This window comes from Pyxicephalus adspersus, chromosome 1 (assembly GCF_032062135.1).
Source record: "Pyxicephalus adspersus chromosome 1, UCB_Pads_2.0, whole genome shotgun sequence".
Classification (NCBI taxonomy): Eukaryota; Metazoa; Chordata; class Amphibia; order Anura; family Pyxicephalidae; genus Pyxicephalus; species Pyxicephalus adspersus.
In genome coordinates, this window is record NC_092858.1 from 135,279,532 (window position 1) to 135,294,027 (window position 14,496).

The following is a 14,496-nucleotide window of genomic DNA, read 5'->3' on the forward strand; positions in this document are numbered from 1 at the left end:
ATCCCCACATCCAAAAAATGAGAATGTTTCAGTTTTTGATTATATATGAGATTTTTGAAGGCTTGCATCAAGCAAGGCATCAAATGGGGCCCCACCTGAATTTTAAAATGATTTTGGATTGTCAGGATATTGATATTTCTTGATGTATTATTGTACTTTTAAATAAAAATTGTGCATTGGATTGTATTTGTCAGATTTGGCTTCTCCTTGTTTTTGAGAAATGTGCGTGACACTATCTTTCATGAATGGGGTCATTTTGTCCATGTGTTTCCTTGACAGTAATTGGTTCCCACCAAGCAAACTTTGAGGGAATCTCAGATTACCTGTTTTATAAATTGAGCCCAAATTGGGTCTTTCCTTAGAAATCCTACAAAATCCAGTCCCTGATGAAGGAGTGATAGTTCCCCCAAAAACGTTTCGGCTGTGTAATGTGAACCTGCTATAAATTGTTGAAAAACTCTTTTTGACTCATACAATAACTATTATAAAAAATTAAACCTGACTGAGATAAATATACCCAACACTAACACAAACATTATTAGTGGTTAGTGGCTTGGTATATACTATAATAGAATCATCTGCTTCCTTTTTTTTCTTGATTATGAAATAGGCTGAACTGTTGCTAGATATTCCTCTTTCAAAGCCTAATTTTTGTGGTCCTTTATGTTTGTGCTTTCACGTTTATCTAAACAGTCAGCCATACCGTATTACAAGGTGCATTAATTGGCTCCGATCAGTTGCCGTAGTTTAAAACAAGATTAAAAAAGAAAAAAATCTCTGTGAAGATGATTTTTCTTTGGCTGAAAAAGGATCTGGTTCCATTTGATGAGAAGCTCATTTGGTTGATATAAATATTTCAGGAGTTGTGCTTTACAATATTTTAATATACATTCTCAACCCTTCCAGGCCCATCCTTTCTGCAAAATTCAACAAGTACCCTTGAGATCTGATAAGCATGCCATTTGAATGGACATCTTACTATGAGCTAATTAACAATTAAAGAATTGTGTGTGCAATCACATGTATGTATGATTGCACGAAAAAGAAGAGTAGTAGAGACACATTGACAATGAAGAACTGAAAATTGAATGGTAAACAGCTGGAAGAATGAATAGCTCGAGAATTTATAATATAGACTTTGTAGAGTGATGTTAATCATGAAAAAATATATTTAAATAAACTGGATTAAAACTTTCTAGTTCTTGGCAGACTTTGCCTTTCTGTATCCAGTTATCAACCTTGAGCCATCCTGTAAGAGAGTGTACATGCTCAGACCTGATTTTCTTGCTAATAATATATATTTAAAAAATGTTTTCACAACATTTTGCCCTGAATTTTTGTCTTGATTTTCCTTTTTACAACTTTTGGTATATTTTTGTAATTTTTAATTGATGAATGTGCTTCTTAATATTTGTAATTTTTTAGTTTCGGATTGCTCTTTTATTTTTTCTTATTTTTCTAACATTAGCCATAAGCCACATGGTTTTATTTTTTGCCTTCTAAAATTATTGGCTATGGGAATATATCTTGCAGTGTTTTTGTGTACACATAACTTCTCTTTGAGAACGATATTTCCTACCAGTCAAAATCACCAAGAGCAGCCCTTAGAAATACAGAACTTTCTTCCTGAATTTTTTTTGATGTTAAATGATTGCAATTTTTGCAGGGTAATTAAATCTTAAATTACCAATTAAAATGTAAGAAATATGGATCCAGTCATTCTTGACCTGCATCAGAGATACTGATAATGTGACAATGGTCAAAAAAAAAAGTATGCAAATTAGGAGTTTGGACCTCACGGAGTACTAACTTGCTTTAGTACCTTAAAAAACTTAGCATTTTCTTAAGGAGATCTGCAATGGCTATCCCCATTCTTCTTTCATGACAGACATCCTTTAAGGAAGAGCTAGAACCGTTTTTTAAAACTGAAATTAGAATGATGAAGTGCAGATGAAGGTAATAAAGACCACAATAGGCTTAACAAATGTCACATATACAGTATACCGGGTGCCTTTTTCTTTTAATCTATAGCAGTTGTTGCCAAACTAAAATGAGCTAAATAAAAATTCCTTGCATATGTCTATGCTAACGGTTGCTCCTGCTAACATCCCATTAGGCACTGTAACGTATACCCATGCTGACAATTAATCTCAATTTAGGTATTACAACCAATATATGACTCATATATAGAAGTGAACAAACACAACTGTGGCCAAATGGACATACCACACTTGATGTGAGATGTCCACATGACATAATCTCAGCTTAAGTGCTCCCAAAAGGCTGACAATTCTGTGTGTCTAGTGATGCTAATTAATAATCAATAATCCTGCCATCTGTAAAATAGCCTAATAGAGTGTTGTGTTATAGCACCAGAGGAATGTTGTGTACTTCACTAGCGGTAAACGATGTAAAGTGTGCAGAACGCCATCTGCTTCTCACTTTATGTATAAGCAGACAGATTTAACTAGCCCTAAATTTAAAGGCTCATGATTTTGCTAGAAAATAATGCATTTGAAGGTGTGCTAGATTAGTAGGGTTATGCTGGGTCTGTTTATTTTAACCTAATGAAAAGCCATGGTGGCGATCCATTCTAATCAATTCAGGCAAGTAGAATGCACCTTAATTTAAGCTGTTTTTTTTTTTTTTTCAAGAAAGTTTTGTTTATCTGTGTGCTTTTTTAAGGTCTCCTTGTGAATATTTCAAACATAATTTACCATACATTTGTAAAATGCAAAAACATTTTGTTTCAATGGTAACATCATCAAGTTTAGGTATAATGCTTGAGCATAGAAAAAAGATGTTTTTTAACAGGTGTCCTAAATGTTGCTTGATTATCTTTATTATGTGATTTTTTTCATGCTAAACAATTTCCTGAATAAGATGCTGTTGTATTTTTGTTAAGGAATTTCCATTCAACATGTTTTGAAGAAGTATACTTTCTCAAACTTAGACCATCTACTAAGGCCAATTTATAAAGCACAAAGGTCCACTTATGCCTGGTATCATAAGAATGCAGCTGCCAAGGCAATGGTTAGTCTATGATTTACTATAGGTCCCTTCTTCTGTATCCATGCTAGTGTTGCCCCCAAAGACCTCATTTGGAGGACTGCATGTGTCCAGATTAGGCCATCAGACTTTTTTTTGCATGATTACAGCAACAAAATTAGTTTTTTTTTCATTTGATTTGTTGTAAATTATGCATATCTCCAAATATTTTTTTTCCTATATTAAAAGCCCACCATCTTGCAGATACCTCACTTTAAATTCCCCTCCAAGCTCGTGAAGATGAGATGTCTATGTCATAGGAAAGTGTTGTTTTTATTTTGTGCCCTACCACATCACAGAGATGTTAATTATTATGTGGGTGAAATTTGCAGGGAGGCTGACCAATTAATAAGCAGATAAAAAGTGTCAGAAGTATCATAAAGGAGTGAGGTTGATTCCATTGTTGCTTCACATACATGCACATTTTTTTCCAAATATGTAATAAATATTTACATTAAAAAATTTAAGTTTAGTTACACTTTAAATAAACTTGCTATTTTTTTTACCATCTTGCTTACAAAAAGAAGCACTTATTAGAGCACATTCTCAATCACCAACAGGAACAAATATCAAACACAGAAGAGATAAGAAGATACAACATTTTATTGGAGTAGGCTAAATAATGCAAACATATAAATTATAAATCAGCCTGACATTTCAGCTAATAATAATTACCATTTTCTTGCAAAATATTACATAGAGTAAACACATTCTAATTAATTTGTTCTATTTTGTGTAACACTTAGAAGAAGAGTATTATTTTAGAGAGTTCGTTATTAAATCATTTTCCCCAAGGCCTTTCCAAGCAATTTTATAACTTCATTAATTATATGGTGTCTTTATTCTGTATCCCTTTTACGGTTTAATGTAATAAATCAAGTACAGCATCTCAAATCGCCTACATATTTGTATCTGATCTGTCAACAAACCAACACGTTGTAGTCAACCATACAAATCAACCGTGGGTCAACCATAACAGTCCAACCAAACTATATACCGTCATGTAGACCTATTAAACTACCCACAGATATGAATCTTCAGTTACCTGCATAAGGTCATATTCAGTTACAGCATGCCCTATAGAACTCTGGATGATTCCACCAGATAGAAAATATCAACTGGGTTAGGGAGAAAAGCTTCCCCAACTATTATTTTTGCTCCCAATGTTAACCAGGCCCACCTCCTGCCTTACATATATGTGCAGTAGTGATGGCTTGAAAAGACTACGGCCAGACCACCAGTTGCTGGTAAATTTTGTTGGTCTAGCACTGTCATTTGCAACTAGGGTTCCTTAAACTGTGGATGATTGGCTCTTAGGAATAAAACCCTCTTAGACATAAATCTTTTGTATATATAGAAATATCTCTTAAAATTTTGTCTCAATGTTTTTTCAGTTATGGTTCTGTTTGGATTTGGGCTTGGGAACATTCACATTTGATTCTCGCAGAACATGCATCCTCTTTGAGCCATCGGAAACAAGCTTTTAGTACACAGAGGGTAGTTGCTGATCCCCGTGTGCAAAATATATGCCACAAAAATGTTATACAATACTTGTATTATGTTTTATAAAGGTTTGTTGATAAAGCCATATTCAATAAAAAGCTTGTTTATGCTTCATAAGACACACATAAAGGGTGCCATTGCCATCCCTATTCTGAAGCTGTCTGGGTAGTACTCTGTGTTTATTAGGGTTTGACATAACTATTTGCAAGTTTTTCCAGATATGGGAAACAAAAAAATAAAAGTAAGACATTAAACATGTCAATATTTTTTAAAATGTTGTGCATGTAGGGAAGGAATGAGCAGAGGGAAAGGGGAACATTTGTCCTGTGAGCCAAAAGTTTTGAGCTTGTGGCCCTGAGTGTTGATATACCCACATATAGACCTAAGAGCAGGACATGAATTAGTGACAGCTGCTCAGTATTATATAGCCAGTTGCTTTCTGCTCAAACCTATAAGCATAGCACCTGGCACATAGTGGAAAAATGCAAACCCATCAAATATTTTGTACTTATTTGCTAAAGGAAGCCACATAATGAATATTTGTGAAGATTACACATTTATTCCCACATATTATATATATATATATATATATATATATATATATATATACACACACACACGCATAAATAAAAATACATATCTTTTAAAGTTCATAACAAACTTTCTCACATTTCCTCAAGGTTTATTCATTAAAATCCCTTCTTTTAGGTTATACTTTATATGTGTAGCATTGTCACAAAAAACCTTTGACACCCACTAATTCCTTCTTTAGCTGGGAACCTTCTTTAGACAGGGAACTGTCCACATTACTAAAGTGCTTTTCTGTTGCCATGGCCTCTTAAGGTAAAAGTCATGTGTGCATTATAAGAAATAGTTGATCTATTTTGACAAATCTATGTAAGGCTGGGTCTACATGGGGACTGGTATTGCTGTTGCTACTACTGCACTTATATGCGTTTTTACAAGCGTTTTAAAGCTTACTCACTTATTAACACCTATTAAACATTTTGCCACAATTTGATACAAGCATTTATATGAGTTTTAATTTTAACCCTAGGGAATGGGTACAGAGGTACATAATACTCCTTACTCAATCCTGAAACATCTATAAATATTGAGATAAGACTTTTAATGTTAATGTATTTTTATTATATGTATGTTATTGGTGTTTAACTGTAATTAATTCTTTTTTTTTTTTTTTTTTTTACAGGTTACCCCCTAATGAAAGGATGATTCTTGTCAGGGACTCCTGACAGTGTGGGATCCCCAAGGCACCAAAGGGCAAATGAGGACAAGTGTCTCCATTCACCTCTAGTGCTGATTGGCTGAAAAAAGGTAAACCCTGTTTTCCTTTTCTCAGCCAATCAAGGAAGAAGTTGTTTGAGCAAACTGCTTCCATGTTCCCAATGGAGCATTTGCACGTGTTCTGCACCCATAGGGCTGCCGGGATCAATGTCCCCATGCGACACTCTTGGTTGGAGAGGTCCTATGGGGACAGTCTGTATAGGCACTGCTCCCAGAATCTCTAGCAGAGCTTCTGCACATGTTCTGCATCCACATGGGTGCAAAAAGTTCCTTAATCCCATAAACAGTAGATGTTGCATTAGGGCTTTTCTTTTAGAAAGTATATCTATATCTGAACTGGGTGACATTTAGGAAATCAGACATTGGGTGCTTTTCTTTTTTTTCCATAAAATTCTACTTTTGCATTTTTTTTTCTTGTTACGTTCACATTTCAGTGCTGTCAATCTCCTCCAGCAACTTCTTGCTCTGGACCTACTGGCTAATCATGACAACACAGATTTTGTATGTATATCATGACACAAAGCAATAGAAAAAATCCCCCAGTGGTGTTGGAGACAAAATGAAAACCTGATAACCTAATTAACTTCTTACCACTTTATTTAATGAAAATGCCTGCAGTTAGGGTCTATAAAATTCAAGAACAAACTTTTGCTAGTTTACCAAAGGATTTTGTGTCCTGTTAACAGCAAATTTACAACTTGAATGATGTCCAAGTTGAAAATTTTCTGAAACAGGTTGAAAGGGTGTAAGTTGAAATGGAGTTGTCTGTATTGCTTTGGTTCATCAAATGCAACTCATAACTAGCTAGGTGCTGAATGTAGCTTTACTAGGAACCTCCATAAGACAGATTTAATTGCATGACATTCTTTATTAAGTAGAAGTTACTTAAACATGCACTTGTAAAGAACTGACTCAGCACAACCTTCCCAGTGAATAGAGGGAGATATTTGTACATTTTGTTTCTAATTGGAAAAATCCTCTCCCCCACTGGCAGGTAATTTGTAAAGAAAAACAAGGAACATGTTTACTATTAATCCAATGAAAGAAAAGATTACTATAGGCTTAATAAAACCCATAAAACTATGGCACATAATGCCTTTATATCTTCTTTATGGATATGTTAAACTCTGGTGGCATATTTTGGGATTTTGCAGGTTTTATTTAACACACAGGTTCAACAAGTTCACAGATATATGGCCATGCAGAGGTTTACAATGCATTGAAGGAAGAACACTGATGTGTATTTGCATTATTGGGGGAGATAGGGCTTCCTCCCAAAGTAACAAAATCAATCCACAGATCCTTGAAAATTGGTATACTTGGATACCCTAAATACAGCTGCATTGCCATTTTTGTCTATACGTATACTAACCACCCCTAATACAAAAAAACAAACACAAAACATCCCTAGTACAAAATATAATGTTGTGTGGCCATAATATTTTTTATTAACTGTGGTAGATAGAAAGGTAGGAGTCTGGGGTGCAGGGTAGGAGTTTATCCCAATCGCGTAGAGGAAAATTCCAAATGGCAGATGTAAAGAGTGGGGATGGGCACTATGAAGGATTATACTACTTAACACAAGACATCTGGTGAGTTTTGGTATTGTAACCAGTAGAACCAGGTATTGCGGAACAGAACAAAACTTTGTTTGTTTGAAAATGTGTATTAAATATTCCACTGTCTGTTACAACAAGCGTTTGTGAAAGACTTTTTAAAATCTTTACAGAAAATGGACTTTGGGATGAAAAGAACCAGTTTGCTGATCCCCCCAAGAAGCACTGGTTGATTGGAAAAGCTACTAAACTGGAATAAAAGTTTTTTTTTTTTTTTTTTAAATCTTCCATACTTTTTTCTCTTTCTAACCCTTAAAATTAGGAAAACGGACTGGTTTTCAAACTTCTGGATAAATATATATAATAGCTATATAGGCTTGTACCAGGCACTGTAGAAGAAAAACGTTGGTGAAAACCAGGCCTTACACACTGGGGGCCTAAAACATGCAATCTACAAACTACAATCTATGGTGTGAAGGATTGGCTGGGTTGGACCCTTCTCTACTGGTCACTATTGTTTTGCCCCCGGACAGTGCTCTGGAGGTTTCTCAAGTACTCTTTCTCACGCCTTGGTCACTCACTATACTTGTATCACAATATTTTATTGGAAAGATCACAAGTCTTGTTGCCTGAAAATTAGACACATGGTGACAATTTCTCTCCCAAACAAATGTACTGTGGTGGACACGAGGTTGAAGCAATCCAGTCATTAAATGGTGAAATCAAAAGAAACCAAAACATGTATATATAAGACGTTATCTTTATTTGATTCATGTTATATAAAAAACCTTTTGTGAATACATTTTCACCCCATTTTTTTGGGGCTAAAATACCAATATTAACTTTACAATGAGGAACAAAGGTAATGAAAACATACATAATGTGAAAAGAACATGTAGACAAAAGTATAGCAAAAGTAAATGTTATAAAACTGTACCGGATGTAAATATACAGAAATACAATATTCAGCTAGGCTAAGTCTAGGCTACACTTCTTTATTTTACAAATCAAATGGCAGAAATAGCTAGAGTTTAGTCATTTTATTAATTAGCATGTTTGTGATGAGAAGCTGATAAACTGTGAAAAGGCAAAACATTAGTGCTCCTACTGAGACCTCACGTAACCTTGTTTGCTGAAAGCACCTTCACTAAATACTGAACAGAAAAGTCGAGGATCACTTACACTGCAGCCCCTCTCACTGGGAATTATTCAATTAAACTAGCAGTCCTTTTATCTCTCAGGTCTCAGTGGACAACTCCTTTCAAAAGAAATACAATGTGATGTGACAGACATATTTATGGTAAAAAAACAAACAAACAAAAAAAAAAAACAAAAAAAAACTGTGTGACATTCAAATAGTTACAATTACAAAATTACTAAAGTAGATTTTAGACTAAAAAACCTAGTTGGATGGTGGAAGAAAAAAAAATCCTGGGTGAACTACAAAGAAAAGAAAAATGAAAAAAGTGTGTCCATCTTAAAATAAGAAGCCAATTTGCAGCTCTACTTGATAGCGGCAAGGGTTTGAAATAGCTTGCTGAGATTCACTTCTGAGTAAGCGCTACGTGAGAGAGCTTGGTCAACAGTGTGCTTTAACTTCTTGTATGCAGTTTCTGCTTCTTGAAAGTGTTTCTTTTTCAGGTGCCCTGTGAGCAAAAGAAAAAAACATTTCATTAATATTAGTTGCAGTTTTGGAAAAAAAAAAAACTAAACAGAACAAAAAGGCTAAGGGAACACTACAAGAGTTTGTCAGTTCAGAGACAAATCCAAAACATACCCTGACCAAGCTTTGGTCATTTATACATTTTTTTATATGCCATTTTCCTCTCTCTAAAAGCAACTGTGTAAATCTTACAGTTTAGCAGTTGGATACAGCACTGTTATCACTTGTACTTTGGGGTCCTTCACAATCTAAGCACTGGGGATCTCATGCACGGAGCATTATGGTTGTCCCTGCCTCTCTTACCTCCTAGCCAAATACAAAGCACATAGCTCCAAGCTTTATTTTCAAAATACTCAGGGAGGCAGAGATACGACTGCAATGCTGTCTGAGTGCCTAGGTTTCACTGCATTATTCCCCTGACCTAGGTAATAAATAGTTTACTAATTTGTCTGCTAAATTACCCAGAACCTCCAAAAACAAGATATGTTTAGTTAAAGCAGAGACCCTGTAGAATAAGAAGATAGTAGTTAAAATTGTTGTGACACAACATTTGAGCAACTGTTCATGAAATCTAAATTTTCAGAAAAAATATAAACTAAAATGAATTTTATTGCACACAAACAAAACAACCCCCAATTCTTAACACGAAAGATGAGGTTGTGTAAAGTAAATAGATACCAAAATATGTCAAGTCTTCCATAAAACCAGTATCCAAATGGCAAAATGCTACTGTACTGTATCAATTAGCAACTTTTTGAAAGTTTTTACAGCTCATCAATTTAAAGTCCACTGTAAATAAAGTTACTAAAATAATTATTTCACATTTCAGTGTGCACAGCAAAAAACCTAATCTGTGATAGGCTATCAACAAGTTCATACACGTGTGTATGTATGTGTGCATATTGGTGGTTTAACATTTTTGCTCTTTGTGTTTGCATTGAACAGGTGACAGGTACCTCTTTATGGAGCCTGTGGTCCCAGCCTCCTGGGAGCTGAACCCAGGAACTGCAGTGAAGACCCTGACAACCACCCAGATCACTTTTACCAAATATTTCCAAATCTGTTACTTTTAAACTTGTAAGGCCGGTTTCAGAACTAAAAGGGATGTTTGGCTGGCCACAAATACCCATACTAATAAAGCATATATGCCGACAAAAGCAATCTATTGCATTCGATCAGGAGCCTTATACTGCAGAGCTCTGGGTACATTAAAGTGATTTACCAGATCAAATCCTAACATCTCAAATGCTGATAATCTCATTCACAAATTATAGAAGCTTTAGGTAAATTTCTTCTACAAGCACGCTAAGAAAAGGCTTTATTAGTACACAGTAATGGGAATGTAGTAATCACAGGGAAAAGTAGAAAGGTAGGTACAATATATACCATCTAATAAATATTGTAGACAGCACAAAATGAGGTGTGGAATGTTAACAAGGAATGAGTACATATTCAGGGCAGCACAATGGCTCAGTGCTTAGCACTCTGCTTTTGCAGTGCTAGGTCCCAGGTTCGAATCACGGCCAGGACACCATCTATGGAATTTGCAGGTTCTAACCGTGTTTGAATAGGTTTCCTTGGGGTACTCCGGTTTCCTACCATATTCCAAAAACATGCACTTAGGTTAATTGGCTACCCCTCAAAATTGATTTGGGAATATAGCAAAGGAACCTACAACAAGTTATACCTTTTACTTAGAAGACTTGGAATGTCTATAAGCAATGGATGGCTTGAAGACCCATAATGGTATCTTCAGCTTCAAGTCATGCGACACAGATACAAACTGGGTGGGAGAGAACATTATAAATAGGGGAATGTCTCATGCTACTGTGATTAGGAGACCCCCATCAACAAAAACATGGAAGCTACCACAAATGATCTCCATTTCTGAAGATTTGAAATTGACAGGCTGTTATGCTAATCTCGTTCCACCACACACTAACCAGTAACCAGGGCCATAATTTTGACTTTTGCCTTTGATTTGCAATACTTACCGGACAGTGACGCAAAGTATTTTCAGATACAGATTAGATTTTCACTAATCTGCTTCTGAAATAAACTGTCCATCCATTGTCATGTAGGCAACATATAATCTTTGAAAGGGAGCTTAGAACTTATAGCAAAGAAAAGCTGCATGTAATAGAAAGTTAACATTTACTGATTATCAATAGTTTAACAGTTTTTCTTTTTAGAGAGAAAAAGAATGGCACTGCAAAACCATGAAACACATGTAAAACCACTGTATTTAATGTGAGCCAAAATGCAGCAAACAATAGCAAGTTTCCTACCATAGTAACATCGAAGTGTGAATATATTTGGAAAATTGGTACCACTATAACAGCTTTAGCCTTTGCAGAATCCACACTATACCCAAGTTTTTGGTCAAAGGCATTCTTCAGGTTATGCAACAATTACAAAAGAACCTGTCTAAAGCAACTCATTGTCAAAAAGAAAAGTTTACAAACAATGTGAAAAAATCCACAAAATGAAGAGATGAACATATTTTAAAAGCTTCAAACACCTCAGAGAATGAAGACTTGATATTGAAGAACATGCCCAGAAACCTAATCACCCAGGATTATATTAGAGGTACATTTCCAATGTGTCTGATAGCTGATAGCCCTGGTGGTGATAGTTCAGTAATGACCACTAAGACCCTATATAGCCTTACAATCAGTCTACAACTATTAGCAAACTACACAAGTTTATTGAATCAAGGCTGTTTTCCATCATTTTTTTTACAGAAGTCTCAAATACGTCTACAATATTCTTTATGGGTAAAGCCAGTGCAGCTCCTATTTCAGGATTGATATAATATTGGATGCACAGTTTTTCTGCATCTGCAAGTATTAAACAGTATTTGCTATGCAAAGAAATGCTATACACGGAAAGATGACGTGAAACATTGTAAAAGTACAGTTCCAGACTGGAATATGGCTCACCCACAGAAATGAATGGGGGTGCACTTTGAAGCCAGTTTGGCAGATGTTTTCATAAGAAAGGTTGTGCAATGCTGTGCAGGACTGAACCACTCTTAAATAAGATTGTTTTTGTAGACATCTCATCTACTTTTTCCTATTTTTCATCCAGTGTTTATAGATTAGCATAGCTGTCTGAATCTGGTTTACACTTCCCTTTTTAGAAATGAACAACCATGTGTGCATCAGAACGAAGTAGAACGAGTAGTACAAAGAGTGTTGCATACAATTTGTGGGAGGGTAAAAGATAACAAACATATGCTGTCAGATTACAATACGGTTTGATAATAACAAACAGGGCAAATGACAATCTAGAAAATAAATAAGGTAAAGTCAGTGTAATGTCATTTTTTTAATACAGGCAAAATTAAAATTATTATGGGGCAAAGAGGCTTTCAATTGGGAAAATGAATTCAAATATTTTGGTGTCAAAACAAGCTGTAATATGTCAAGACAGTTGCGGCTTATTTTCCTGTCCCTATTAGCATTTCAAAGAAAATGCTATCTGTAGAAAACAAAACAGGAGACAAATATGGATACACCAACTATGGTAATTTTAATTCTTATTCAACAAATTGCTAATTGGGTATTGACGTGTTAAGATCATGTACACAGAAGTACACAAGCTTCAATTAGATGAATTTTAGTTACTGCTTAGAAATGTAGGAAAAACTCACTTATGAACAGAAAATCAGCTATTCTACCATTATCTTTGTCTAATGGTTACAACGTACTTTGTCTAAATGACTTCTATAAAGCACCAAACTTTGGGACACAGAACATACAAGGTACCCAGTTTCATAGGGTGCACAACAGAAAACAAAAGAAATTACACATGAACAGTGAGGTTTCCACTACCTTCAACTGAATAAAGCTGATTCCTAGACTGGCGACATCTTCCAATGAATTCAGTCAGGGATCCCTGGACAACTTTTGCTTAAAGCAGACCTAAACTCAACATTTTCACTTTACATAAAAGGGTGGACAGCCCTTATATGTAAAGGAAAAATGTTTTGGTGCAACACACTTTTTGTTTTCTTAAAAAAAAAGGTGCAGAACCTCCTATTTTAGTCTTGATCGCCTCTGCGATCAAGACTAATTGGAAGCGCAGGGCTTCCTGGGATGTGTGACGTAGCCATTCCGCTAGGCTCTGATTCCCAATCTTAGACGTGCAGAAGAGGCATTTTTTCTATTACGGGAAAGGGACGCCGATCTCAGGTAAACGTAGTGCGATCATCTTCAGGATTTTCCTTCCTTTACAGCAGGCTATGTCACCTGATCTCGCACCTGCGCAGTGCGAAATCGGGTGATGTGTCATGAGGACGGATTATGGTGGCGCCCGACGATTCCTCAGCGCCAGGACGAAGAGGATGGCAAGGATCTGCGGGATTAAAGGTGTCATTTTTTTGTTTTCAGTTTAATTCCGCTTTAGGCAGTAGGAACTATTTAATGTTTTAGGTCAATTATACACCCAAACCAATACCTGCTTCCTTTTCCTGAACTGCTCAAAAGCCATTGACTATTGCATAAAAGGCAGCAGATTTGATCATGGCCCCATTGACAAGTCACCTTTGTTATCACAGAACAGAGGATGATATACTAAGATATATAGACGTATTGTGTAAATCTATACACATTTAATATATAGGACATTGTTCTGAGTACATTTATAAACTTGTACCAATACACCTATTACAGTAATCGGTACCCAAGACTAGTTACAGCATATAAATCCTGTAAGTATGGTTAAGTATACAGTGAAATAAAAGTGAATGGGTCACCAGTATAAATCAAACTGGCAGTGTCCAAACTCAAGCCTAAACCAGAAGAGGACTTCTAAACTATGACTTTTACTCACATTGAATGGCAGTATGGATGTCTGTATTTGCCCTATACTCTTCCCATTGCTTTAGAGATTGTACACCTTTAGACGTTTGTTAAAGGAAACTAATTCTTGAGATCAAATGCTGAAATAGCCCATAACCAAAATATATTTTTGTATTTTGGTGGCTTGGGAAAAGGTCTATTGTTTATCATTATGAAAAACATTTCCCACATGAAAATGACCACTAATAATCTACGGATATATTGCTGTGTTTCTGAATTGTTTTGAGGAAAAAAAAAAAAAAAACAACTTTTAATTGTAAATGTGAATTTAAGATACATGTGCCATCATTATGTACATCACTACCTTTAGTATTCACTTAAGACACAGTATACCAAGGTCACAGCAGAAAACAAAATTATCATATATACAAACACAGAATTGATGGGGGGGAAAAGCTCTATACCTCAATTTACCAAAGATTTCAAAAGCTCTATGATCTATAAGAACATGATAGCAAATCTCTTACTACATTTCAACAGAGAGCAAGAGTCACCTTGAATGATATCTAACACATTTCTTCCAAGTGATCGCATTGATTCTTTCCGGGATGGACTA

General features: G+C 35.4%; 1 protein-coding gene across 1 annotated transcript in view; it reads right to left on the minus strand.

Moving 5' to 3' along the window:
* Positions 1-8,158: 8,158 nt before the first annotated feature.
* POLA1 (DNA polymerase alpha 1, catalytic subunit) overlaps positions 8,159-14,496 on the minus strand; it is a 139,765-nt gene continuing 133,427 nt past the window's right edge. Inside the window, exon 37 of the mRNA XM_072427871.1 lies at positions 8,159-9,058. Within this exon, the coding sequence (XP_072283972.1) occupies positions 8,916-9,058 (143 nt within the window). The 3' untranslated portion in view covers positions 8,159-8,915. The remainder of the gene's footprint in view (positions 9,059-14,496) is intronic.